Source organism: Primulina eburnea, chromosome 13 (genome assembly GCF_022965805.1).
Source record: "Primulina eburnea isolate SZY01 chromosome 13, ASM2296580v1, whole genome shotgun sequence".
Taxonomy (NCBI): domain Eukaryota; kingdom Viridiplantae; phylum Streptophyta; class Magnoliopsida; order Lamiales; family Gesneriaceae; genus Primulina; species Primulina eburnea.
Window position 1 is genome coordinate 15,304,966 of NC_133113.1, and position 26,632 is coordinate 15,331,597.

The 26,632-nt window shown below is 38.6% G+C and overlaps 1 protein-coding gene across 3 annotated transcripts; it reads right to left on the reverse strand.

Annotated features, from left to right (window-relative positions):
• Nucleotides 1-4,995: 4,995 nt before the first annotated feature.
• LOC140808780 (uncharacterized) lies at nt 4,996-9,876 on the reverse strand. Of its 3 annotated transcripts, none has more exons than XM_073166033.1 (9): nt 9,729-9,876; nt 9,324-9,380; nt 8,792-8,936; nt 7,912-8,639; nt 7,111-7,287; nt 6,888-7,004; nt 5,930-6,109; nt 5,703-5,749; nt 4,996-5,484 (listed from the first exon to the last, which is right to left on the reverse strand). In XM_073166033.1, exons 2-9 carry the CDS (start codon nt 9,369-9,371, stop codon nt 5,190-5,192), a joined length of 1,737 nt encoding a protein of 578 aa, XP_073022134.1. In that variant the 5' UTR covers nt 9,372-9,380; nt 9,729-9,876; the 3' UTR covers nt 4,996-5,189. The 3 variants fall into 3 exon arrangements, with proteins under 3 accessions (XP_073022134.1, XP_073022133.1, XP_073022132.1); XM_073166032.1 differs by having other exon boundaries at nt 7,111-7,284; nt 8,777-8,936; XM_073166031.1 differs by having other exon boundaries at nt 8,777-8,936.
• Between the last annotated feature and the right edge of the window lie 16,756 nt (nt 9,877-26,632).

Sequence of the window (26,632 nt, forward strand, 5' to 3'; positions counted from 1 at the left end):
GTCGATATAGTGATACCTCGATCCTCATCGAGAAGGGGAGACGTAGACGATTCTTCGTCGAACTTCCATAAACATCTCTATCCCTCTTTACTTTACGCATTTACTTTACTACGCATTTATTTTACGCACTTACTTTACGCATTCATTTTTTATTTGTGATTGTCCCTCAAGTCTTCCGCTTGCAATTTTTGCAAACTCGTTTTAAAAACGCTAAAGGGCCTAAAAGAACCTATTCACCCCCCCTTTAGGTTCTTCAAGCAGCATTCACCGCCTCCTCGAACCTCCTCTGAATTTCATTCGACATAGAAGCCAATATGTAGCTCTTAGCTTGAAGATCTCTCACCATTTCTAAAGCTTTGATAACTCAGTCTGACTGACATTAGGAGCTGCTTCCTTCGGTGGCTTCTTATTAAGCAAATACGCAATATTTTTCGAGTTTAGAACAATCTATAAATTTCGAAACCAGTCATTATAGTTAGGGCCATTAAATTGTTTTGATCGAGAATGATTGAAAGTGAGTTACGAGCACTCATCGTAAATATACTGAAATGAAAAACAGATAATGATTACTAATAATTTTAAACTAATTCTAAGATATAAAATATATTTTTTTTCTTTTATAGATTTCTCCCCTACTATTTTGACATTTTCACCACCTTCTAATGAAAAAGAAAAATCGTATTTCTTTATTGGTCATGTAGAGTCCAATTAGCCAATTATAATCCCAAATAATATTAGCCAATTATAATTTCTAAAAGGTAGAATCCAAGTGCATCCCTATGCAACCTCCGCGTGTTTCACCTCACTTTTAATAAGGACCCAATAATATGACACAATTTATTTTCATATATCAAACCAACCCATCAATATTGAATTGTAGTGGACGGTCGTCATAAGTTCCCCCAATAATATTAGCCTAACTCATGGGAGTTCAACTCAATTCACATCATATGTCTGGTGGAAGTCACAGCTTTCCGGCGTCCAGGCCTCCCCAATAGTATGAGCCAGACACTGTCCGCAGGTAGCGTTCAACATGCAATCACGGTTGATGGAAGGTAAAAATAAATTAAACTATTTTAATTTTTACTTTTGTGATTTGATATAAATTTTGAATCTTATTAAAAATGATGGATTTTAATTTGAAAATTGTATCATCATTTTAATTTAAAATCGCGTGCCACGAATTTGTATGTTTGTCGGATCCATGCAACTACATTATTTAATAATATACATACATGCATACTATTATATATCGCAGATATATCATAATATGACATTCAACAATAAATAAGGATGATCGATCGTCCACACTATTAGATCCATATGAGCCAAACATGGATGAAGGCCCAAAACCTAGGTGAATGCAGAACTACAAATGCAACTTATTACAAAAGCTTCCAATATTAATATTTTACATGTCTTCATCTTGTGCATCGAGCCCACCATCTTCGAGTCTTAATCTCTCACTATTTCTAATAATTACATTTAAATAGCCGTGACACATAAGGGATACATCTCATGATGTGATAACGGGTGATAAACAGGCACACTTTAATAATATCAAATATTTAATTTCTAATAAATTCAATAATAATATTTAGTTTCTAATAAATTCAATAATAATTGATTTCTTGTCAAACTTATTTTTATTTTACAAGAAAATTATTAATTTTCCAAAAATTAAATTTTTTTTTCAAAAACAGATTGAAATAATTTTCATAAAATATAAATTTAATCTAATGTTTTGAAAAATCAAAAAATTGCACCCTAGGCCGAAACAATTTAAGCGCATTATTCAGCACAGTTCCCGAGATGTTCTCGGGCAGCCCCCCGCGCTGCTTGCCTGCCCGTTGCCCAAACGTTTCGGGCAGCAGCAGGAGCTGCACCTCTGTGCGTAGCCACGCTGGACGCGTTGCGCAGCCCTGCGCGGGAGTTCTGCCTGGAACAGTTCCAGGAAGATCCAAATTTTTTTTTATTTCTGGAAAAAAAAAATTTTATGGTTCAACAATTTTCAAAAAAAAATTCTTGTGTGGTTAGAAATATGTCGGGGTAAAAACAAATATATGACATTTTAAAATTTAAAAGAGTATCTAGCTAAAGCATTTAATAAATGATGACCGACGACATATTGCACAATCATCATATGCAGCTCCTGCATCAACTTGGACCAGAGAACTGCCAAATATCCACCATTTAAATTTGTGTTTTAGATTCTAAAAAATAAAAAATAAAAAAATCTAACGTATGTACAAAACAATGATTTTGGTGAGGCTTCTTTTGTTCACGTGCATGCACGTGTACTTTCCTATCTAGCAGATGTTCATGAAGATTACCGTCTCCTAAATATTGTTTACATTATCTTACGCTTTATAATCTCACATATTTATTTTCATGAGATTATTTCTCTTATTATATTTGGAATGAAAAATAATATTTTTTTCATAAGTAAAGTCGGATATTAGATTTTTTTTTTCATAAAATTGACTCGTAAAACGATGTCACGTGAGTTTTGTGTTGGATTAAAATGTAGGAAAAATTACATTTGATCTTTTTATTTTTCCAAATTGAGTTTCTATTTGTTTTAAACAGAAATACTTATACATAAAAACATGGCATTAGTATAATATATGTGTGTGTTAGAGAGAGAGAGAGAGAGAGTGAATTTTTTTATTAATGTAATATTTATTTATTCTAAAAGTTGAAAATATCATGAAAAGAAAGAGGCACACTCAGCCATCAATGGACAAACTGAATCAAACTCAAGCGAGGAATAAAATAAGTTATCTTGAGCACGTGACACCACCGGGGACCCTGACAATCAGATAAAACGATAAGGTTAGGAACCTTGATCTGCTCGACTTTAATGCAACACAGGGACATAGGGTAGCACGTGGGATGGGCCCATTGGGCCAGTCCCATCGCCGAAACTTGTAAACCACATGGGTCACATTTTAGGCCCATCAAACGTCCTCAATACATTATTTTATTACACTGAAAAAATGACTTGAAGCTTGGGGGCTGTCACGCACGGCAATCAAAGTTAGATATTGGTTGTCGGAGGAATGAGTTAATGGTAATGTGACCAACTCTTTTAAATGGGGTCCTATTCACCCGATGAGACGACCATTACATTAATATAATCAGATGATCGCATTTTAATAATTATTTTGCTTCCTAGTATGAGATAATACCGAAATCTGTGAAAAGATGTAATTATTTGAATCAATGTTCTGAAAGAGTCAGCCTAGCTCCAAGACAGTCGCCCATTGCTCTCTTCACGTTTACCAAAAAAACAATTTAATATATAATTTATTTTTATTTTTTTAAAACAGATTGTTCGACATATTTTTCAATCAATTTGCATCGGAGAAAGAGAGTATATATGTAATTGATTTTGAGTTTGAATATAATATAGAGAAATTATTGAAAAATATGGAGACGAAGAAGAAGAATAACATATTTAGATTTAAAAAAAATGTCAATAGGGTGAGACATTGTCCACTCACCGCCCACCACTTTTTGAAACACTGACTAGAATTAACTCATTTCTAAAAAAAAAAATTAGAGAATTTCACAGGAAGTCTAGATCTTAATATTTCAAGTAATTTGAACAGGCCGTATGTTAAACATAATCTTTATTTCAAGAAGCTTATGGAATCCCAGGATCGATTCAGATACTTACATGCAAGATTTTTTACTTAAAAGTAGAGGATTGCAACTAAGACTATATTTGTGAGGATGAATCTAATAATGTCAATGCTTGTATAGAAAAACAATGCTGGCCCTAAAAAGAAGTTGAGTAAAAGTCATTATCCAGTAGGGTAGGGCGAGCAGACAAAGCTACAAGTTTGGCAATGTCAAATTCATCTTAATGTCATTCAGTGTTGGCCCACAATCAATTTGCTTGGCACCACAAATTCCTATTTCCATATCTCCACTCTCCCCTCCCGTTATATATATATATCCTCACGCACAAAGTTCTAGAGTCAAAAAAATTGCCAAGTATATCCCAAACCTGATTGCTGATAAACATGGGAACAAGCTCAGTTTTTTCAGTAAGAAGTTTGAAATTCGGGTTGATTCGACGCCTCTCGAAGCAAGTAAGGCAGCAAAGGACTCGTCTTTACATCATATGGAGATGTACAATTCTGCTTCTGAGTTGGGATGATTGACAAGTCAAGCTTCTCACTACTGATCTATAACACACACAGGGTTTAAGCGGAGGGCCAAACGCTGCATGAATGAGCAACACAGTGTTTCTTCGACGGAAATGACGCTAGTTAAATCCCTCTAAAATAGAACAAGTCAGCCGTTCTTGTGGCCTTCGGTGCAAGCTTAGGTCTCGTAATTTTGTTTAGTCTGAAAGCTTTGTTTAGTCTGAAAGCTCTTGTACTTTTTGTGTATATACGTCTGGATGGTGTTGTATAGTGTGGAGACTGATGAAGTTTTGTGAGAAATACATACCATAGAAACCGAGCTTTCTTATTTCTTTAGTCTTTTGGCCCTTTTAATCGTGCAGGTAAGCAATACAATTCGATTCACAAGACACATCCTCACAGTGCAAGAAATTACCCATCCTAAGCTCAATTTCAATCCAAGAGGTACTAAGCTCAGTTTTACGTGCTTACATATTTAAGTGAGTGAGTGACCATTAGCAGCACCGGGGAAAAAAAAGGCACGTTTTGATTTCTAGCACAAGAATCACAACAAATTGGACGAAGCAAACATGTACTGACACACAAATATTGACCCTTGTCTTTGTTGAGGCCATCTGATCATGCACCTATAGCCATCTTTGGCAAACATGGACTGCCCATTTCGTGTTATATCTGTCCCACAAATGCAAAGCTGAAGAACGATGAGCTGCAGCTAGACTATTATCAAATGCTTGAATGAAACAAATATATTGCCACTTGACAATGAAATGCCTATAGTATTATTATTATTACTATTATTATTATTATTATTATTATTATTATTATTTATATCATACTGAACAGATAACTGAATCAATCCAGAATCCACGTAATTCCAAACACAAACGACTGATTATGGAAAGATGTGACCATCTAGAACCATCACACAATTCAGACACACAAATATAATACAACAGAACCAGCTAATACATTAGGAATAAGCAATGAGCATGTCACCTCAAGATGTTTTCCTTGCTAACCTGTGCTTTGAATCTAATCATCCGCGAATTCCGAATGCCAGAGAAGATCCCAATCCTCTTCAAGAACTGACTTACGATCCTTGGTGGAGATCTGGGTAGCTGGATCTATGTTCTGTGGAATCCCAATTAAATCATCTTGGTCTGCAACTGCCACCACTATATCTTGAATCGAGCTTTTGGATGATGAACTAGAAGAAGCTAAAATGAAACTAGTCTGGGCGGAAGAAAGTGATTTGCTCAATGGAACACGCTGGTCTAAGTTCTCCTTTAGCCGCTTCACATCTTGACAGATAACAGCAATTTCTCCTCTGAAAGAATAAGCGGGTAGATTCTCGTCAGCATAAGGTTTTTGCCACTCTAGCACAAAAGAAATCAAATAGATGTTTCAAAGGAATAAGAGACGTTAACAAATTAACCCATCACTAAAGGTCCGTAGGCGTACTTCGATCCATACAAAATGTGAACAAAGGTAAGTTTGACTCACTTAAGAAAAGAAGAATCGGCAGAAGAAATGCGAAAAACTTACTGTAACATGTCTACAACACAACCCCGATCCACGAGAAATTCCCGCAGCTGTAATCCATTCACCAAATATAATCACAACCTTATAAATAACTTAAACAGTACTAAACAAAACTGCTACCACGGGAATATAAATCGATCAATCAAATTGAAATTTTAATTCTATCGGTTCAAATGCCTTAGATAACATGACAGGAATAAGATAGACCCACACAGAGAGGATTCCACCACCTTGGCATTTTCTTCTGCCTGTTGTTTAAGGTTGTTTGTCTCTCGTATCACTTTTTTCATATCCATTTCATGCTCAGCAAGTGCTTTCTGTGCAAACTTTTGCTTTTCTATTTTTTCTTGCTCCACAGATTTAATGTCATTCTCAGCTGCAGCTAATCGCTCCTGTAATATTTGATGCATCTGCAGGATCATGATCGATACAAATGAGAGTGACTATGGTGGTTAATGCTACAAGCACTTGCATTCATTTTAAGCATTTTCAAATATTTTAGCATGGGATAGAACTTAACTGGTTGGATTCATCAAGTCAGAAGAGTGTATGATATAAAGAATGGGATCGCAAACTAAATAATAGTATAGACATAAATGATCCAGAAGAAAATCACAAAAACTCAAGGAAGAACTTTGTACGATACATGGTCACCAATTTTTAACTCCAATAAAATGAACAGCATAAGATTTAGATTTAAGAAGGATTACAAGAGGTACATGCATCTAATATAATATAACAAGTAGAAGCACACATACATTGTGGATGAAAAGCACACATATGTAACTTTAAAACAAACTAAACAAGACAAAATGCAGCCACGGAAAATGAGCAACAACGAGGCCAAGTACTATTGAACCCATATCCATGACTCAGCCATTACTTCATAACAATAGCTATTAAAAAACCTGACAGTTACATTTTCACTGTTCCTTTGTTTCGAAAAAAGAAATCAGAAAGTAAAACACAAAAGTGAGATTGAGGAAAGAAATATCAAACAAAATCCAATCTTTTCAAACCCATAAGAAATAGTTTATGAAACAAAGTATATCAGTGCCATAAATCAAAATACTTTCAGTGAATCACACAAAAGTAGACCACCAACTTAAATGTGCTAAAAAATTATACTCAATGAATTTTATACTGACTATGTAACAAGAGAATGGTCAAAGATAAGAAAAAAGCCACCTCATAAAGAATTGCGAGAGATTTATCTTTTTCATCTGACAAGAAGAGCAATCGAGACTGGAGTTCTCTCAACTCGGTTGCAAGGATGGCCTTTTCACCATATACTTCTCCAGCATGCTGAGAGGGGAATAAGCCATGCGGGAAAGATAGTTTAGTAGAAGAACAGTGTGTCCTTCACATTACCTTGAAGGAATATTTAGCTACTAAGTAAAAGAATTACAACCATGTCATTCGCTTCTTTTGCATTTTGTAGCATCTGTTTAAGCTCCTCCACCTTATCCAGTGCATCAGAGTCTTCTTTAAAAGCATCCTCTTTTGCTTTTCCAGCAACTTGCTCTTTCAGCTCCACTTCCCTCATCATGCTGACAACGGACTCCATGGTGGAGAACAATGTTTTCTGCTACAGTTCAATTGATCCAAACACAAAAACCTCAAAAAATTGTAATGACAATGACTGCTGAGTTACAAAATAACCATTCTTTGTTATTTCTTAATTTTCATAAGTAAGCTATGAAAAGAATTTGCAACATTCCAAGCAATCATTTGGAAAGAAAAACAACTTTATGTTCTTCGTCAGACCACAATATTTAGGCATCCTTGGCATATAATGAAGGCCTAGCATAAAGGCTACAACCATTTCGCCCATCCCTTAATTTTTCTTTTTCCAGATCTCTAATGCAACAAACAGAACTATCGTGCTTAGATGAGCCCGATTCTCAATGAAAACTTATATGTTAAGTGTACATTGAACTACAGAAAACAATGATGTTGAATATCACATATTTGGGTCTATGTTTGTCTCTATCTTTTCCCCACCAAATTGAAAAATTAATTCTATGATGAGGCAGTAAAAGTCTTCCAAACATCAAGTTACCATGCATAAATAACAAGAAGATTCAAGGTCATGTTATATATTAATATATAGATTTTCTTACTACACAGCTGGTTATGCATCAGGTTTTAAACATTACCATATCGACATCATATATCATCGGAGGCAATGAGAGTCATATACAGCTGATACCTTATTATTACTGGCGTCAGCAACAATTTCATCTAGGACATTTATGGTTTGTATTCCTCCAGATTCGGACATAGTTTCGGACAAGGTAAACTCATCTTCAATACGAACGGTGTCGTCGGAATCACCTCCATGCACGTCAGGCAGCACTATCAACTGGACACTTCTTTCAGTTGTTAGATCTTGAACAGCCACAGTAGCAGGGTCAGAAAATAACTTTTCACCATCTGCGATCTGCTTTCCTTGATCATTTTCTTCACTGGTGGCCATGTGACCATCAAAGTCATTCCTTTGTTGAGTGAGATTTGTGACTTGATCGACACCCATATCCACATTTTCCATAGTTCCCAGTGTAAGACATGAATTTTTATCAGTTGAAGTTTTGATGCTGCTTTCGGGATAATTATCAACTCCATTTGGTACTTTTCTTTCTGGGTCCACAGACACTTCACTTTCAAGAATATTTATCCCGTTTTCATCCTTCAACATGACAGGTATAAGAGTTTTCATGCTAGTTTCACCACAATTCTGTGACAAAGTTATTTCAGCAGTGATGCCCTCTCCTTCATGTTGCCCGCTGTATGCGTCATAGAAGAACTCATCACTCCCACTAATTCCATCATGCAAAGACTGGTGCTTTCCATCATTCATATTATTCACAAAAATATCTTGAGTTGGGTCTATTGTTTCTCGAGACATACTATCCACCAATTGTGTAGGGGCAATAGCTTCTAAAAAAACAATTAGAATCAAGACATGGAAACAGTAGGACCAGTTAAAACTTCAACATAGAACTAAGTAGCTCAGCAAGTAATCATAAAAAGCAATAAAAGTTCAATTTTAGAATTGCACTCAAAATAACTATCACCATTGGGTGAGTTACCCATTGAAATGCTCCCGATCAAAGGAATATTTGATCTAGATCTATCATCAAAGAAAGGAATGATCTCCGCAAGCACGGCCTCCACAGCTGCATCAGGATCCTTGCTATGCTCAATAGCAACAGCTCTAAGAGCTCGAGAATCAATCTGTCACCAAGATGAAAGGATATAGCAAAAACATAGCAACTCCCTATTCACACAAAGGAATATCATAATTCGTTTTTCTCAAACTACAACAATTCATTCTATCAGAAAACTATTTAGATAATCACATTAAATATATATCCAGTACAGCAAAAAACCAAGCTAAGCATCTCGGCAAAAAAAATCAATTTCATAATTTTATAAAGAATCATAACCTTTTCGGTTTGTTTTTGTAACTCTTAATCATTATATATTTTCATAAGCAACACAAGTATGTTCACGAACAGATAATATACTCAGAATTTCGTACAGTAAGTCAAAACCATCGCAAAGCCTAAAATCCGATCACCAATCCAATTATCATAACAAAACCTCGGAACCCAAATTTACCTGCGGGAATAGCTCCTGTAAACACTTGTACACTTTTTTAAATCCCATCTCCAATTTCTGAAATAAAAAAAATTAACAAAAACAATCATTTCCGAATTTACAATATTTGATTGACCCGTTACATGCATAAAATCGGGGAAAAAAAAAGACAGGCATAAACTTGGAAAACATTAAACCCCGACCATCTTTACAAATTGTTAATTACATATCAAATCACAACAAAGAAAACATGTATATAAGATTCTTTCTGTTCTCTTTCATTGAAATAAACAAGATTTGAAACAAAAAGCCCATCATATCAAGCTCAATACGCTTTCCGCGAGTACCCTATTTCTGAATTCATATTTCAATCAGAATGGATAAAAACGAGTAGCAAGCGAAACTCAAAAAGCAATAATCACGAACCAATTCTTCCCAAACACTACGAGTGATTTTCACATTGAAAAATCGTAAAATGGTAGATGACGGGCCAGTATTGTACTATAGACAGTCGGTGAGAGGAGACTAATGGCGCTAAGAAATTGGGTATTTTGGGCATTTCTTGGGTTTATCCAGGGGCAATTGTGTCTCATTAATTGTTAACGAATTTCAGAAAACTACTAATAGTAAATTTATCCCACTTGAAAATCCAATATTTCTCACCGACTCTTTCAAGTTTTGATTTTAATTATTCATATCAATTTTTTATACCCTATTTTTTCCCAACTAATGATGTCTAAATTTCTAATCAAAAATGATATTTATTTACTAATATGTAAAAAATCAGCAGTTATGATAGGACAAAAATAAACTAGATGCTGTAAATTAACAAGTCTTAGCCGGATGTATATTGCGTATGTGTTTTGGATATTGTTTAAAATTTAGTTGCATGTGCTCGTTCTATTTTCATCAAAGCTAAACTCTACAATTCTTTTGACCTAGACAAATTTTGTTGATTTGTCATATAAAAAAATAAGCTTGTTTTTACTTGTTAGAGAATGTGTGCAATTTGTGGTTTGAGCTTTATTGGCTTTTATGTAAAAATAATCATTATTTAATAATATTTTACTATTTTATCAAATTATGACATTTATTTTATTTGTATACTAATGTAAGCTGCATAGATAAATTTTTTGAATATACAATAGATATCATAAGATCTGTCTTTCAACGTAAAATCATGAAATTCGTTAAGAAGCACATTATATATTCTAAACCTCTTCATAGTCGGTTCATCCGCTTAAAATAGGATAAAGGTCGTTCGAGCTCGTAACTTACATATGTGATGTAAAAGCTAAGTTTCATTGGTAAGAGCGTAAAGATGTTCATTCATACAGATGAATGGTCATTTGAAGATTGTTAAACAACTGTTAGGATCGATTGGGTGTGTTAAAGTGTTTAGAAGGAGGGTTGAATAAACACTTGACAATTTTCACAACTTTCGAAGGATGAATCATTTTACTGATAAACTGAATTCGGAAATCTTGTTGTCAATGTCAATCAGTTAACTAATGAAAGTGCAGAAATAAACTGAATGACAGATAGAATAAAACTGAGATAAAAGGACGCAATATTTGTGGATGTTCGGAGATTTCAAAAGCTCCTACGTCACCCCTCCTATCCCGGGGATATGATGTTTACTAAAAGACTTTGACCTATACAACATTTTGTACAAGCCCACTTCAGTTTGCACTTAACATTGCCAAAATTGAAACTTTTAGTTTCAATACAATTTTATCTGTTAACGTTCCGAAATATTTGAAGGTCCATGTGAAGCACATGCATGCAAATTATTAATTTTTTTTGGTATTTTATTAAATTGTATTAATGCATTAAATGCTTGTTTATTTCATTAAATTGTGTTAATTAAATTGTGTTTAATTATTTTTATGCATTTTATGCATAATTATTGCATAATAAAATTTATTTCATGAAATTTTAAAGGTTCGTGCATTAAAGATTTTTAAGCTTTATTTCACGCTCGAACGAGGAATGAAAACCAGATAATTATCAGGAAAATTATTTTTATGACATGATTAATTTTTATTAATTAATTTAAGATGTTTTAAAGGTATTTTTCAAGAATTGGGATTTATTGGGTATTTTTACCCGCATAATTTTAATTTTTAAAGGTACGTAAATTTTATCTAATTTGGGGACTTTTTGTGGGCTCCGTTAATATTTTAAAAAACTTTCCAACACAAAATATTTTTCGGGAGTATGTTTGGATTTAATAGGCCTATTTTTAAGTTTATTGGACTCAAAACTCTTTTAAACTTTTTAATTAATAATTAAGGCTCATTATATTGATTATTAACTATTTAATGATTTACTATTTGTTACCCTACACCCATTTATTCCAACCAACTGACACCTCTTCATGTCAAATTATCCCCACTCTCCTTATCTCAATTCCAGCAGTGTCCCTTCAGCTAAAGCATCGGCCATATAAATTCTCTTGCAAGAAATTGCTTTGCATCCACTCACGTTTTCTGGAATTGTGCCAAGGGACTGCTTTTTTTTTTAATGCTCGAGATTTGCTGTGTTGTAATCTAAATTGATTTGTTGATTAATTGACGAAATTATAGATAACACGGATTAGACCAGGATAGACGGAAAAGAGATTGGAATTATGTGTGAGGTGGAAGCCTCGCGCATATGTGCGTTCCTGTCGGGCGCATATGCGAGGAAGAGGCAGAGAACCTCGCGCATATGCGCGATACGAATCCGCGCATATGCGCGAGGGTACCCGAGAGTTGGGAAAAATGAGCAAAGGCCTCGCGCATATGCGCGGAAGATGGGCGCGCATATGCGCGAGCCGCCGTGAAGGTTACGCGCTGAGACATATTGTCTCGCGCATATGCGCCGAGTGATGTCGCGCATATGCGCGAGACGTGCATCACCTAGAGTTAGCCACTTGCCCCTAGCCATGCATTGTATATAGGGGTGGTAAAAAATACCGAAATACCGAAAAATCGTGCCGAAAAAAATACCGAACTTACCGAAAAAATCGGTATACCGAAAATTTCGGTACGGCGAAATTTTCGGTATCGGTATGAAATAATTTTTTTTCGGTATTTCGGTATATACCGAAATACCGAAAATAATTTTTTATTATTATTTTTTTTAAAATTTAAGTTCGATATACCAAAAAAATGTCGGTATACCGACAAAATATTCGGTGTCGGTACGGTACCGGTATGAGTTTTTTTCATACCGAAAAATCGGTATACCGCATGTGCGGTATACTGAAATTTCGGTATCGGTATGAAAAAATTTCATACCGATATTTTCGGTACGTTATACGGTACCGTAGTTCGGTACGGTATACCGTACCGTACCGTACCCACCCCTAATTGTATATATATATTAACAAACGATTTTATCCCTCAGAATCCGTAAAAATCAAGAGAAGTCTTCAGAGAGTTGTTGAAAATCCTTACGCCTTTACATTTTGATCCGTCCATCAGATTTTGAATCCGACTTCGATACTGTGTTCTTATCGACGCAGACTACAACTGGACGTAAGTTTTATTACGTTTTGACATTTCTTGAAATTATGATATTGTCATAATTGAATATGATTCATATATGATGTTCTTGACATGTTAGACATCTTAGAATCAAAGACAGATTGAAAAACAGACTGATTATGGAATTGTTATGAATTTCAGAGTTGATTGGGTTGAAATATGATATCAGATGTGTATCGTTATTGATTATGAGTTACAGGAATTGATATCTGTTGATTGTATGATTGGGTATATTGAGATTGTGCAGCTATGCCGTTGAAACAGAATGTGATTTAGTTCTGATTATATCCAATATCGATTGATTGGGATATTGATATTGTATTCCTCGTTATTGTCATTGCCAGATTGAGTATTTACAGACTTTGCGTTCGAGACTTCGACAGATTTAGAAAGACAGTAAGAAAGGTATAAACTAATGTTAAGTTGGGATTGCACAACTCGAGTGAGGTTTGACTCGAGTTTCCCTAAATCACATACCTTAGTTTATTGCAGTAATATTTGCAATTAATGATATTGATGTGTGTGGTCTATTTATTCATAGACAGTGTATGTATTGAGTCATAGACTGATTCGTCTAGCTATCGGCTGATTTGCCTAGTCACTGGCTGATTCGCCTAGTTATTGGCTGATTCGTCAATTATGTGGCCGATTCGCCCAGACACTGGATAGATGAACTATATCGATGCCGTTTAGGAATTGATTCATTCCTATCGACTAAGATTCGATGTATTTGTCAATATCCAGACACCGAGATCCCTAGATTAGGAATGAGTCTGAGTCTGAGTGTTTATGTTTCTGATTTGATACATGTTATGAATATCTGTTATATGCTTTTATATTGTACATATGGTTGCATGTATACATTGTTTATACTGGGATGTATTTCTCACTGGAGTTATCCGGTTGTTGTCTTGTTTTGTATGTGTGCATGACAACAGGTGGGGCATGATCAGGATCAGGAAGAGGATGAGAGATTCAAGATTAGCGTGGAGATCCGGACTTAGAGTAGAGTGATTTCAGTACTTGACATAACGACTGAACTTTAATTAAGTTAAATAAATGTTGTGCAAGATTTGTACTATTACACTGACACGTGTATTAGATTTATTATCTTACGTTTCCGCACTTGTATATTAAAAAAAATTTATTTCCCACTATTACTTAGTTGTTAACTTTGATCCAAATAAAAATTAAGTGTTGAATTAGGTTCGGGTCCCCACAGTTTTGTTGATGTTAAGGGAACGTTCAGGAGAGCAGAGCGAGGTTGTGAAGCTGGTGTAAAGTTTGGTGGGGTTAGAGTGTAGGCCGAGAGGGTAGCGGGCTAGGGGTTCCTCGTTTTCTTTGGTTAGATCGGGGTGTAGGCGAGGGTCGGTGGTGCAAGGGCGACTCTAGACCTTGGACAGACTCTGGTGGGTTTGAACCATGGTCTCGAAAGGCATGAATGATGCTGGTCCTTTCCTAGAAGCCGCAAGAGAGAGTTGGGCGAGTTGGGTTCGAATTGTGTGTTTTGGTTCCTAGCGATTGGGTTGGTGATGTAGGCTGCATGGAGCTGAATCTTTGGGTTGGCTCGGTCCAGTAGAGTCCTAGGGTGGTTTGCGTAATGTGGAGTCGAGGCTTGATCCGTCGGTGGTGAGCTAGGATTCGAGTTGGAGAAGAAAAGGGTAATAGGGTACAAAAATGGGGTAGGGCCGAAATTTATGGCATTGTCTGGAACCATCAGCCGTGGGTTTAAGGGTCTAAAATTAAGATTTCAGGACCATTATAGTGTTTTTAAAGTATGTTAAAAAGTTGAGAAAGTTTTGGTTAAGTTTCGGTTCGATTCGAGTTAAAACCGGGACCCCGGTCCAAAATTTAAAACAATTCGGTTAAATTATGAAATGAGCTCGAGTTTACGTCTAAGAATGCTTTTAAATATTTTTTGGGATATTTTTTAGAGTTTGGTAAGTTTCGGATCAAAATAACGAGTTTTGGATTTATCCAAGATTTAATCGCCGCACGAAACATTAATTAAAGAATTAATTGAAACGTCTAGATTTAAGCTTAAAAAAATTATGAAAAATTATATTTAAGCTCAAATAATTATTAGAAGTCTAGGATTTTGAATTTGGTAATTTTATGCTAAGGTTTGGTTTAATTCGGGATTAAAACGCATTAATATGTTATATTTAAATATTAATTTAAAACTCATCGATTTAAGCCAAATAAAAATATGTGAAAATTCATCTATGATTAAATAATTATTTGAGGCATGTTAGAGTCGATGTAATTAAGAAAATGTCAAAAATGTGAAATTTTACATCTAGGGACAAAACGGTAATTTTTGGATTTCCAGGGCAAAATTTTTATATTGCACCTGGGGTGAGATTTTGGTCTTGGCAGCGCCCTAAGCACAATTTTTTTATAATTTAAATGTTCATGCTTCATGATTCACGATTTAAGACATTATGAAAATATACGTTGCTTGATTGAATTTAAAGAAAATTTCATATGTGCAAGATTTTTATAAGTGATAAAAATGATAATGTTTTGAATGACGGGAATTAGTTGTGGCTAACGAAGTATATGTAAATGTTTAAGACGTATATGTAAATGCTGATGATGAGGCCTAGGTACAGTAGATGGGTGATCCTGTCACTGATGTCCGACAGCCGCCGGGTACTGTGGTTCTATGTATGATGGATCCATCGTAAATGATAATGATGATGTACGATAGTCATATCTAATGGACTGAATTCACCAAAGAAAATGATAAATGATGAACGATGAATGATGAACGATGAATGATAAATGATGAACGATGAATGATGAATGATGATTAACGATGAGCTGTTTTGACACGTCATGATTTTGCACGACACGTTTATGTTACGTTTCTAAAGTTCATGAAAGGTATGTTGAGTATGATGTTTTTCACTGTTGTGTGCTATGTATATGTATTTGCTATTAACGGTGCAGGTGTGTTGAGTCTTTAGACTCAGTAGGCATGTTTGATGCAGGTGAGCTTGATGCTGAGGAGACTGGAGGTGCTGAACTCTGAGTAGATAGTTCTGGTGCGGTGACATAACCCAAGGACCGCATGTTTTCCGCATAATGTTTTATGCGATTTGAGAGGAGAGGAATATTTTAATACATTGATGATTTTAAGATTTTTTACGTTTATGTTTATGTATGATTTTGCATGAGTTAGGTTATTTTAAACTGCGCTATTTTTGCTGTCCAATTTTTAAGATAATTTTTAAATGTTATTTCAAAAATGCTTTTAAAAAATATATACTATATATATTTCCGCATTTTTTTAAAAAAGTAGACGTTACATTATCAGTACTCAACTGATGTAATTTTTCAGCATAACTGATTCTAAAAGATCTAATATTACAACAATAAGTATTTGTGCTTAGGCTCAAAATATAGCCTGAAATCTATGATAAATCTAACAAGCGAGAGCTTCTTGTAACTAATAATAGTTTGGTGTGTAGAATGAATGTGCGCGCTTCTAATTGGGTAACTTCGTAACTCTTTCTCAGCTGATCTTCTCGGCTATTTAACGCTTTTCTTCCAACAGTAACATTGAATGCGTTTGAATTTTCTATATCTGTTAGACACGTCAACATTCTTCTGACAATCGTACACCGTAATTTTTCTGAAATGCAGCGTTCCCACTATAAGTTGCAGTCTGCTTATGTATAAATTATCGCTTGATAGCTATGTTCCTTAACTGATGACTTGTCGAGCTGATTTATCAGTTGACTCTTTATAGCCGATATGAATAACTGATTGATGTGACTACACAGCTTCAGTTAGCTTTGAACACTTCAGTTGCCTTTAATAAATTGCACATTAATCTTCAGTTCGGGCAACTATCAGTTACACATCTCCAGTTAAGTTGTCTTGATCAGTTCTTCAATATTTTCACGCTCAACTTGTTAAACTCCGAAATTATGATTCCGACAATTTTCCCCTTTTTGGTGTTTGAAAAAACTTAAAATTTACTAATTGATCAAACTGAACTTTTGTAGATAAAATCATCTTTTATTGACAAATCTTTCACTGTACAGATTCGTACAAGGAATGAAAGAATAATATAATCTTAGAATAAAAGAATCTTCTACTGAATGAAAATCTGCCAAAACTAATAACTGAATATAGAGACTATCTTCTAACTGATCTGAATTGTTCTTCATTTCTTGGTTCTTTTATCAGCTGGTCCTTGATCAGTCGGTTGACTTGGTCTCTTATTAGATTTTTGCTGCTGCTGTCCTTCTTCCCCATTTCTGTCAACACCATCAACTTTATTGGATAAGATATGGACCTCTGAAGTGACATGGGATATAGCATTCAACAATTGTTCCTTCATCAAATCCATTCTCTTTGTCATGCTTGTTTGTATAAAATCCATTCGATTGATCAGCATGTCCTGAGTCTGGAAAAGGGCTGGAACTGTCACTATGTCCTTCTTTAATTGATATACTAGGATAAATAAAGTATCAATGTCTTTGGTGACCTGGTTAAGGCTCTTCAAAGTATTATCCTTTGTAGAATCAATCTTCAATGTGTGCAGAAATTATGTTGACTTCATATCAGAAATGGTTGAGATGAGAGTGTGCAAACTGGTCTGAATTCCTTCGAGAATAATTTAAGCGGCCACTGATATTTTGTAGTATCCCGATGCCTAATTTGAGTTAATTATTGGATTAAATATATTTCGGTGGGATCGGAAGGACCGAACGAGTTCGGATCGTCCGAAGAGAGTTCGGATCGTCCGAAGAGGGTTCGGATCGTCCGAGACAGGTGGTTGGACGCATGGAAGCCATGCAGAGTTCGGATCGTCCGATCAGGGTTCGGATCGTCCGAGACAGGTGGTTGGACATGCGGAAGCCATGCAGAGTTCGGATCGTCCGAAGTAGATCGGATCGTCCGAAGACAGGTGGCTGGACACGTGGAAGACATGCAATGATCGGATCGTCCGAAGTGGGTTCGGATCGTCCGAAGTGTTCCGGATCGGAGCGTCCGAAGTGGATCGGATCGTCCGATCGTTGTCTATAAATAGAGGCGCGAGGCTTCATTTCTAACTCGCCAATTCCGAGTGTTCCAGAGCGTTTTAGTCGTTTCTGAGAGGTTTCTAGTCTTTTCCCGAGGTTCAGGCTCTAGCGGGGAACTACTGGTTTTGTAGCGGAGCTGTGCTCTAGTTGGGAGTTAGCGGCATCAGTGGGCTGACTTTGGACGCAGGCTTGGTTCTAGGGCTGATTGCTAGGATCTTCTGGTTTGAGGTACGGAAGTACTATCCGAGATAGCAGGATTGAGTATGCTTTACTATGTGTTGCATGTTTATATGTTGCATTATTATCTGTCATATGATGCATGGTTTATTATGCGGCATTTGCATAATCATATTGGGCCTGATTATCTTTGAGATAGCCTGTTGAGAGGGTGCTCAGCCCTCGTTTGTTGTGGATGGTTGGACCCCGTTGGCCGACGGTGGTCAGGTGACCGGTATATCCACAGGTTTATTTTGGTATGGGAGCCACCTCCTGGTGCGACGGCGCAGAGTGCTACATACCTTGACGTCATTTACCTGAGCAGTATTTCGTTATACCCAGATCCTGGTATTCAGTACATTTTGCATACATGCATGTCATAGTCTTGTATACTCATGCTTTCGGTGCTGAGCGTTTTATGCTCACGTCCTCGGTTTATCTTTGTTTTGGACACCCTATTCGATGGGGCAGGTCTCAGGTTGGATGGTCCAGGAGGGAGTGGACAGGGAGCTAGCAGAGGTTGACCTGTAGTTGTTGGTATTTGTTTTTGGATTTTAGTTCGATTTGGTTGTTTAAGTATTTTACTTACAGATATTCGATTGGGTTGTATAACTGTTTTTCCGCTGTTTACCTGATTCAGTTTTTAGTGTTAATTTTGCATGCTTAAGTTCTGATTAGTAGGTGATTCTGGAACGGGTCACTACATTTATGGTATCAGAGCATGCATTAAGATTTTGGGATTTAGAACTGTTCTTTTTGGGTTTAATCTCTGGTAACTTTTGTAGCTAAGAGATGTCTGGTTATGACGATGATGCTAGTAGTCATGGCAGCGTTGGACGCTGGGGAGACCGCGACGATCGGGAGCGTCGCCGAGAGCATCGAGAACGCCGTCATCACCGTCGTGATGAGCCTCGGAGTTTTAGCATGCATCGGTTCTTGCAGATGGGGCCGAAACCTCTTTCGGGCGGTGAGACTCCGGATGTTGCGGAGAACTGGCTTGAGAGGATGGAGAGCTGCTTCAAGACTTTTCAGTGCTCGGCGGAGCAGCAGATGGATACCCTTGATTTCTTGCTGGAGGGTGGTGCGCGTAAGTGGTGGAGGTCTACCTCTGCACCGATAGTTCAGCGACAGGGTCGAGTTCTTTGGGCCGATTTCCGAGCCGCTTTCATGCTGCTTTACTTTCCGCCAGCTCTTCTGCAGACCAAGGCGATTGAGTTGATCAATCTGAAGCAGGGAAGCTTGTCTGTTGATGAGTATCAGCAGAAGTTCTTTGAGTTGCTTCCGTACGTACCGCATGTCAGTGACAATGCTAGTGCCAAGTATAACCATTTTCTCCAGGGCCTCAATCAGGAGATTTATGATCGAGTTGTTGTCTGCGATGATCCGACATCGTATGAGGGCCTTGTGAACCGTTGTCGCCAAGCTGAGGGCAGTTTGCTGAGGGGTCGAGCCATGCAGTCTGCTCGTCCTACTAGTTCTTTGGGTCCCCGCGCCCAAACATTTAAGAAGACTGGATCTACTTCCTCTTCCTCTGGATCTGGGGGAGTTCACCATTTTGGGAGGAAGAAAGGCCCGTGTCAGCATTGCGGGAAGGATCATCCGACGGAGCGTTGTCGCAAGGTTGCGGGTGCTTGTTACAGGTGCGGTGAGATGGGCCATATGAAGAGAGATTGTCCACAGACGGGCGGAGGATCAGGATCTGGTTCTCAGGCTTCAGTTCATCAGAGGCCACAGCAGGGACGGTCTACTCAGGGTTCTAACCTCCGACCGCGTACTCAAGGGCAGGTCTTTGCTCTTAACCAGGATCAGGCCGCTGAGGAGAACGAGAGAGTTATCGCAGGTGTGTTTTTATTATGTGGATTACCTGCTTACGTTCTCATTGATACTGGTGCATCGCATTCATTCATATCTGCGAGGTTTGCTAAGCGTCATGCGTTACCTTTCACTTCTTTGGACGTTGTGGTATCTGTTTCCACACCGATGGGTCATTCGGTGTTAGCTAGACGTCTAGTTTTGGGTTGTCCTCTAGAGTTTGAGGGTAATGTTTTAACTGCTAATTTGATGATTCTTGCGATGGAGGATTTTGATTGCATTCTGGGAATAGATGTGCTGACTGTGTTTAGAGCTACTGTGGACTGTTACCAGAAGTTCGTGCAGTTTCGTCCAGTTGAGGGCGACAGTTGGTTTTTCTATGGAAAGGGAGCGCGACCCCCGATGCCTGTGGTTTCTGCTCTGAAAGCCTGTCGTGCTTTAGAGTCGGGCGGGGAAGGCTACCTTATCTATGCTATTGATTCGTCCGCAGGTAGTGTCGGTGTCAGTGACATTCCAGTGGTTTGCGACTTTCCGGATGTTTTTCCCGAGGAGATTCCTGGTTTTCCTCCCGTTCGGGAAGTGGATTTCAGCATTGATTTAGTGCCAGGCACGGCACCAATCTCTAGAGCTCCTTATCGTTTAGCTCCATCGGAGATGCAAGAATTGAAACAGCAGTTGCAGGATCTTCTTGACAAAGGATATATTCGACCCAGTGTGTCCCCGTGGGGAGCACCAGTTCTTTTTGTCAAAAAGAAGGATGGTTCTATGCGGCTCTGCATAGATTATCGGCAGTTGAATCGTGCTACAATCAAGAATAAGTATCCGTTGCCACGGATTGATGATTTATTTGATCAATTGCAAGGCACCTCTGTGTATTCCAAGATTGACTTAAGGTCTGGTTATCATCAGCTTCGAGTTCATCAGGGAGATATATCAAAGACTGCATTCAGGACCCGGTATGGGCATTATGAGTTTCTGGTTATGCCTTTTGGGGTGACGAATGCACCAGCAGTTTTTATGGATCTGATGAATCGGGTATTTCGGGATTTCTTGGATAAGTTTGTTGTGGTGTTTATAGATGATATCTTAATCTATTCGCATGATCAGCAAGAACACCTACAACACTTGAGGATTATTTTACAGACACTTCGCGAGAATCAGCTTTATGCGAAGTTGAGTAAATGTGAGTTTTGGATTGACAGGGTTGTATTCCTTGGTCATGTCATTTCTAGCGAGGGAGTTTCAGTTGACCCGAGCAAGGTGGAAGCGGTTTTGAACTGGTCGCGTCCGACGACAGTAGCCGAAATCCGCAGTTTTCTAGGATTGGCTGGGTATTATCGCCGTTTCATTGTCAACTTCTCTCAGATTGCTAAGCCACTCACTCAGCTCACTCGGAAAGATGTTTCATTTGAGTGGACATCAGAGTGCGAAGAGAGTTTCTTGGAACTTCGCAGACGTTTGACATCTGCGCCTGTTTTGGCTTTATCGTCTGGATCTGGTGGTTTCAGTGTTTACACCGATGCCTCTTTGCAGGGACTAGGGTGTGTTCTGATGCAGAATGAGCATGTGATTGCTTATGCGTCGAGGCAGTTGAAGCCTCATGAGGAAAATTATCCTGTTCATGATCTGGAATTAGCAGCGATCGTTTTTGCCTTGAAAATCTGGCGCCATTATCTGTATGGTGAACGATTTGAGATCTTCACTGATCATAAGAGTTTGAAGTATCTGTTCACTCAGGCTGAGTTGAACATGCGTCAGCGTCGTTGGATGGATCTACTCAAAGATTATGATTGTGAGATCAAGTATCATCCAGGATCTGCGAATCTCACGGCCGATGCTCTTAGTCGCAAGGTGAGATTGTCTGCTCTTCAGACTGGTGCTGTATCTGGGATTATTCAGGATTTCTGCTCGATGGGATTCAATTGTAAGCATCGGAAGGGAGCAGAGAGTATCCGTGTAGCTACTATTTTGTCTGAGCCAATTTTGTATTCTCGGATTAGAGATGCTCAGATGTCTGATTCTAAGATTCAGAAATTAGCTCGGTTGGCTGATGGAGATAATACTTCTGGATTCCACTATCAGTCCGAGGGTCTTTTGTGCTTATCTGGTCGTGTCGTTGTACCGGAAGATGACACTTTGAGGGAGGAGATTTTGTCTCAGGCTCATCGTAGCAAGTTGAGTGTTCATCCAGGGAGCAACAAGATGTATAAGGATTTGAGGACTCGATTTTGGTGGAAAGGTATGAAACGTGATGTTTATCAGTATGTCTCCAAGTGCCTAGTCTGTCAGCAAGTGAAGGCTGAGTATCGACGACCTGGAGGATTGTTGCAGAATCTTCCTATTCCGGAGTGGAAGTGGGAACATATCACGATGGACTTCGTGACTCACTTGCCTATGTCTGTGGGAAATAGAGATGCTATCTGGGTGGTAGTGGATCGGCTTACTAAGTCTGCCCATTTTCTTCCGTATAACAGAGACTTCACTTTCGATCGGATGGCACGGTTGTACATTCAGGAGATTTTACGGTTTCATGGTGTGCCCGTGAGTATCGTTAGTGACAGAGATCCTCGATTTACATCTAGATTTTGGGGCAGCTTTCAGCAAGCTTTGGGTACTACCTTGAGTTTGAGTACTGCATATCACCCAGAGACTGACGGTCAGTCAGAGAGGACTATTCGTACTCTTGAGGATATGTTGAGATCTTGTGTGATGGATTTCGGGCCAGCTTGGCAGGATCATCTGCCACTGATAGAGTTTGCATACAACAACAGTTTTCATAGGAGTATTGGTATGTCTCCGTTTGAAGCATTGTATGGTCGACGTTGTCGTACTCCTCTGTTCTGGGAGGAAGTTGGAGAACGACAGGTCGAGGGTCCAGAATTGATTCAGCAGGCCATGGACAAAGTTCTTGTGATCAAACAGCGGATTAAGACTGCTCAGGATCGACAAGCGAGTTATGCGAACACCAAGCGCAGACCTCTTCATTTTGATGCAGGCGAGAAAGTGTTTCTCAAGGTATCACCTTTCCGGAGGATTCTGAGATTTGGACTGAAGGGTAAGCTATCTCCGAGATTCATTGGTCCTTTTGAGATCTTAGAATGCGTGGGAGATTTGGCCTACAGATTAGCTTTGCCACCGTATCTGTCTAGTGTTCACAATGTGTTTCATGTGTCTTTGTTGAGACGATACGTAGCGGATGAGTCTCATGTTTTGCATCCGACAGAAGTTCAGCTGAATCCGGATTTGTCTTTTGTGGAAAGACCGGTTTCGATCTTAGACCGGAAGGATAAGGTGCTGCGGAATAAGACTATTCCTCTTGTCTTAGTGCAGTGGCAGCGCCGAGGTACTGAAGAAGCTACTTGGGAACTAGAGAGTCGCATGCGGTCAGAGCATCCAGAGTTGTTCTAGTTGTAGTATTTTCAGTTATGATAGTAATTTCAGTTGTATTTTCAGTTGTAATTCATTCTTAAGTTGAATGTATTGTTGTTCAGATTGTCATTCTTCAGACTCGATTTCGCGGACGAAATCCTTTTTAGAGGGGGAGAATGTAGTATCCCGATGCCTAATTTGAGTTAATTATTGGATTAAATATATTTCGGTGGGATCGAAAGGACCGAACGAGTTCGGATCGTCCGAAGAGAGTTCGGATCGCCGAAGAGGGTTCGGATCGTCCGAGACAGGTGGTTGGACGCATGGAAGCCATGCAGAGTTCGGATCGTCCGATCAGGGTTCGGATCGTCCGAGACAGGTGGTTGGACATGCGGAAGCCATGCAGAGTTCGGATCGTCCGAAGTAGATCGGATCGTCCGAAGACAGGTGGCTGGACACGTGGAAGACATGCAATGATCGGATCGTCCGAAGTGGGTTCGGATCGTCCGAAGTGTTCCGGATCGGAGCGTCCGAAGTGGATCGGATCGTCCGATCGTTGTCTATAAATAGAGGCGCGAGGCTTCATTTCTAACTCGCCAATTCCGAGTGTTCCAGAGCGTTTTAGTCGTTTCTGAGAGGTTTCTAGTCTTTTCCCGAGGTTCAGGCTCTAGCGGGGAACTACTGGTTTTGTAGCGGAGCTGTGCTCTAGTTGGGAGTTAGCGGCATCAGTGGGCTGACTTTGGACGCAGGCTTGGTTCTAGGGCTGATTGCTAGGATCTTCTGGTTTGAGGTACGGAAGTACTATCCGAGATAGCAGGATTGAGTATGCTTTACTATGTGTTGCATGTTTATATGTTGCATTATTATCTGTCATATGATGCATGGTTTATTATGCGGCATTTGCATAATCATATTGGGCCTGATTATCTTTGAGATAGCCTGTTGAGAGGGTGCTCAGCCCTCGTTTGTTGTGGATGGTTGGACCCCGTTGGCCGACGGTGGTCAGGTGACCGGTATATCCACAGGTTTATTTTGGTATGGGAGCCACCTCCTGGTGCGACGGCGCAGAGTGCTACATACCTTGACGTCATTTACCTGAGCAGTATTTCGTTATACCCAGATCCTGGTATTCAGTACATTTTGCATACATGCATGTCATAGTCTTGTATACTCATGCTTTCGGTGCTGAGCGTTTTATGCTCACGTCCTCGGTTTATCTTTGTTTTGGACACCCTATTCGATGGGGCAGGTCTCAGGTTGGATGGTCCAGGAGGGAGTGGACAGGGAGCTAGCAGAGGTTGACCTGTAGTTGTTGGTATTTGTTTTTGGATTTTAGTTCGATTTGGTTGTTTAAGTATTTTACTTACAGATATTCGATTGGGTTGTATAACTGTTTTTCCGCTGTTTACCTGATTCAGTTTTTAGTGTTAATTTTGCATGCTTAAGTTCTGATTAGTAGGTGATTCTGGAACGGGTCACTACATATTTTAGGGGACATGGATTCAGATGGATCTTGTTCTTTCACCTTTTCTTCGTCATCGAAAATAAACAAGGCCAATTTTGTTGATTCAGTTTCAGTTTGAACTAACGATGGAATAATATCTTCAACCGATTTCTGATGAGTGTCTTCAGCTGATGTGGAAGGTTGAGCAGCAGTTGGCCTTTTAGTTTTCACTTGCACTTTTTTAGTCTGTTCAGAGTACAACTGAGACTCTTCAGTTGGTTTATTAGCTGACACTTCTGTTGGCTCTTCAGTTGGTACTGGCACATCTTTTGTTTGATCTGAGTTGTGTCAGCTTCGTTTACTTGTTCAGTCACGACAGCCGACTGAACTAGTTCTTCAGGTTCTTGTACAACAACCTCGGAGGCTGATTGTTCAGTTATGTAAGATGAAGATTGAGCATCCTTGGAAGAAGATACAGTTACTTTCTCAGTTTGTTCAGCAACTGCTTCCTTGGATGGCTCTGACTGATTTGTCGAGGGTTCAACCTACTCCTCTGTGGGTGAATTTTGGGAATTTTCTGGAATATACAACTGTTGATCCATTTTCCAATCTTTGATCTTCATCTGCAATGATAAGAGATCCGAGTCCAGCTGTTGAAAAATTGCTCTGTCATTGTAAGCAGTTGGACTGGTAGGATCATAGTTCATGCGTAGCTCAGCTGTAACTTCAGCTAGCTTCTTGACACACATCAGATCAAAGAAATAATTCCTCATCTCCAGCTCTTGAGCAATCGTGGCAACTTTAACTGTCTTTAGGACTCTTGTTTCCAAGGCGATGAACTTGTTAAAAACCGATGTTTTCTGCAATCGCCTGGCAAACACTTCAATCCTAAATCTGACCCATTAATTATACACTTTCAAATTTGATTCAGAAAACTCATTTATTTCTTCTCATATCAAATCAATATGAGTTTGAATCGGGATGGTTGGTCTGGGCTCTTCAATCAACTTGCCCTTACCTTTTGGGTCAGTGAGGGTATGAGAAATGCTCAGCCATTACATTGTTGAATCCACTTTTTCATGTATCACCACTCCCTTTGGTCGGGCAAAAGGCAGTGTAGTTGGACCAGTGATAGTGATGAGTGGACCTCTCACTCTAACTTGCTTCAGTTTCTCACCAGATTCGATAATAGTCTTCTTTGTGGGAGCAGTTGGAGGAGGTTGCTGATGTTCAGTTGGAGATGCAACTGGAACTTCCCTGATTGGTATAGCACTGATAGGCTGTCCAGCACAAGTTGGCTTTAATCTCTCAGCTGGGACAACTTTCACATCAACATTTGGTCTGGTCTTTTGGGACCTGGCCTCTTCAAGGTTTTCGGAGACGAAGTTTTCTCCGATTCAGTTTCACTGACAATCAATTTCCTCTTGATTGCCTTTTTCTGAGCCAACCGTACTTTTAAATTATTTTATAATTTGCGGAAAAATAAAAATTTTCTTAAATAAGTAGTAATCATCTAAATTGTAATAAAAATCATCTGTTCGTCTAAAATATTTTCAATAAAACAACCACAACCAAAGTTTGTAGAAACACTTGTTTAAACATCATCAAAAATATCATGAAATCAGAGTATTTGAAACAAGCATAAATTTCTTAAAAACATAGGCGGTCCTTGGGTTTAGCCTCCTGCGCAGACTGAGCCGGCTCATTGGTCCCCACCCCTCGTCTCCTCATATTCGTCCTCACTTGCATCGATCAAGTCTAGTGAGTCTAAAAATTCAACATGTATAAATTGGAGATAACAATTAATACGTAATAAAATGTTGGAAACTTAATTCCGGTGCTTTGACAAAAGACTTACCAACTGAACTGTAGTATCCCGATGCCTAATTTGAGTTAATTATTGGATTAATTATATTT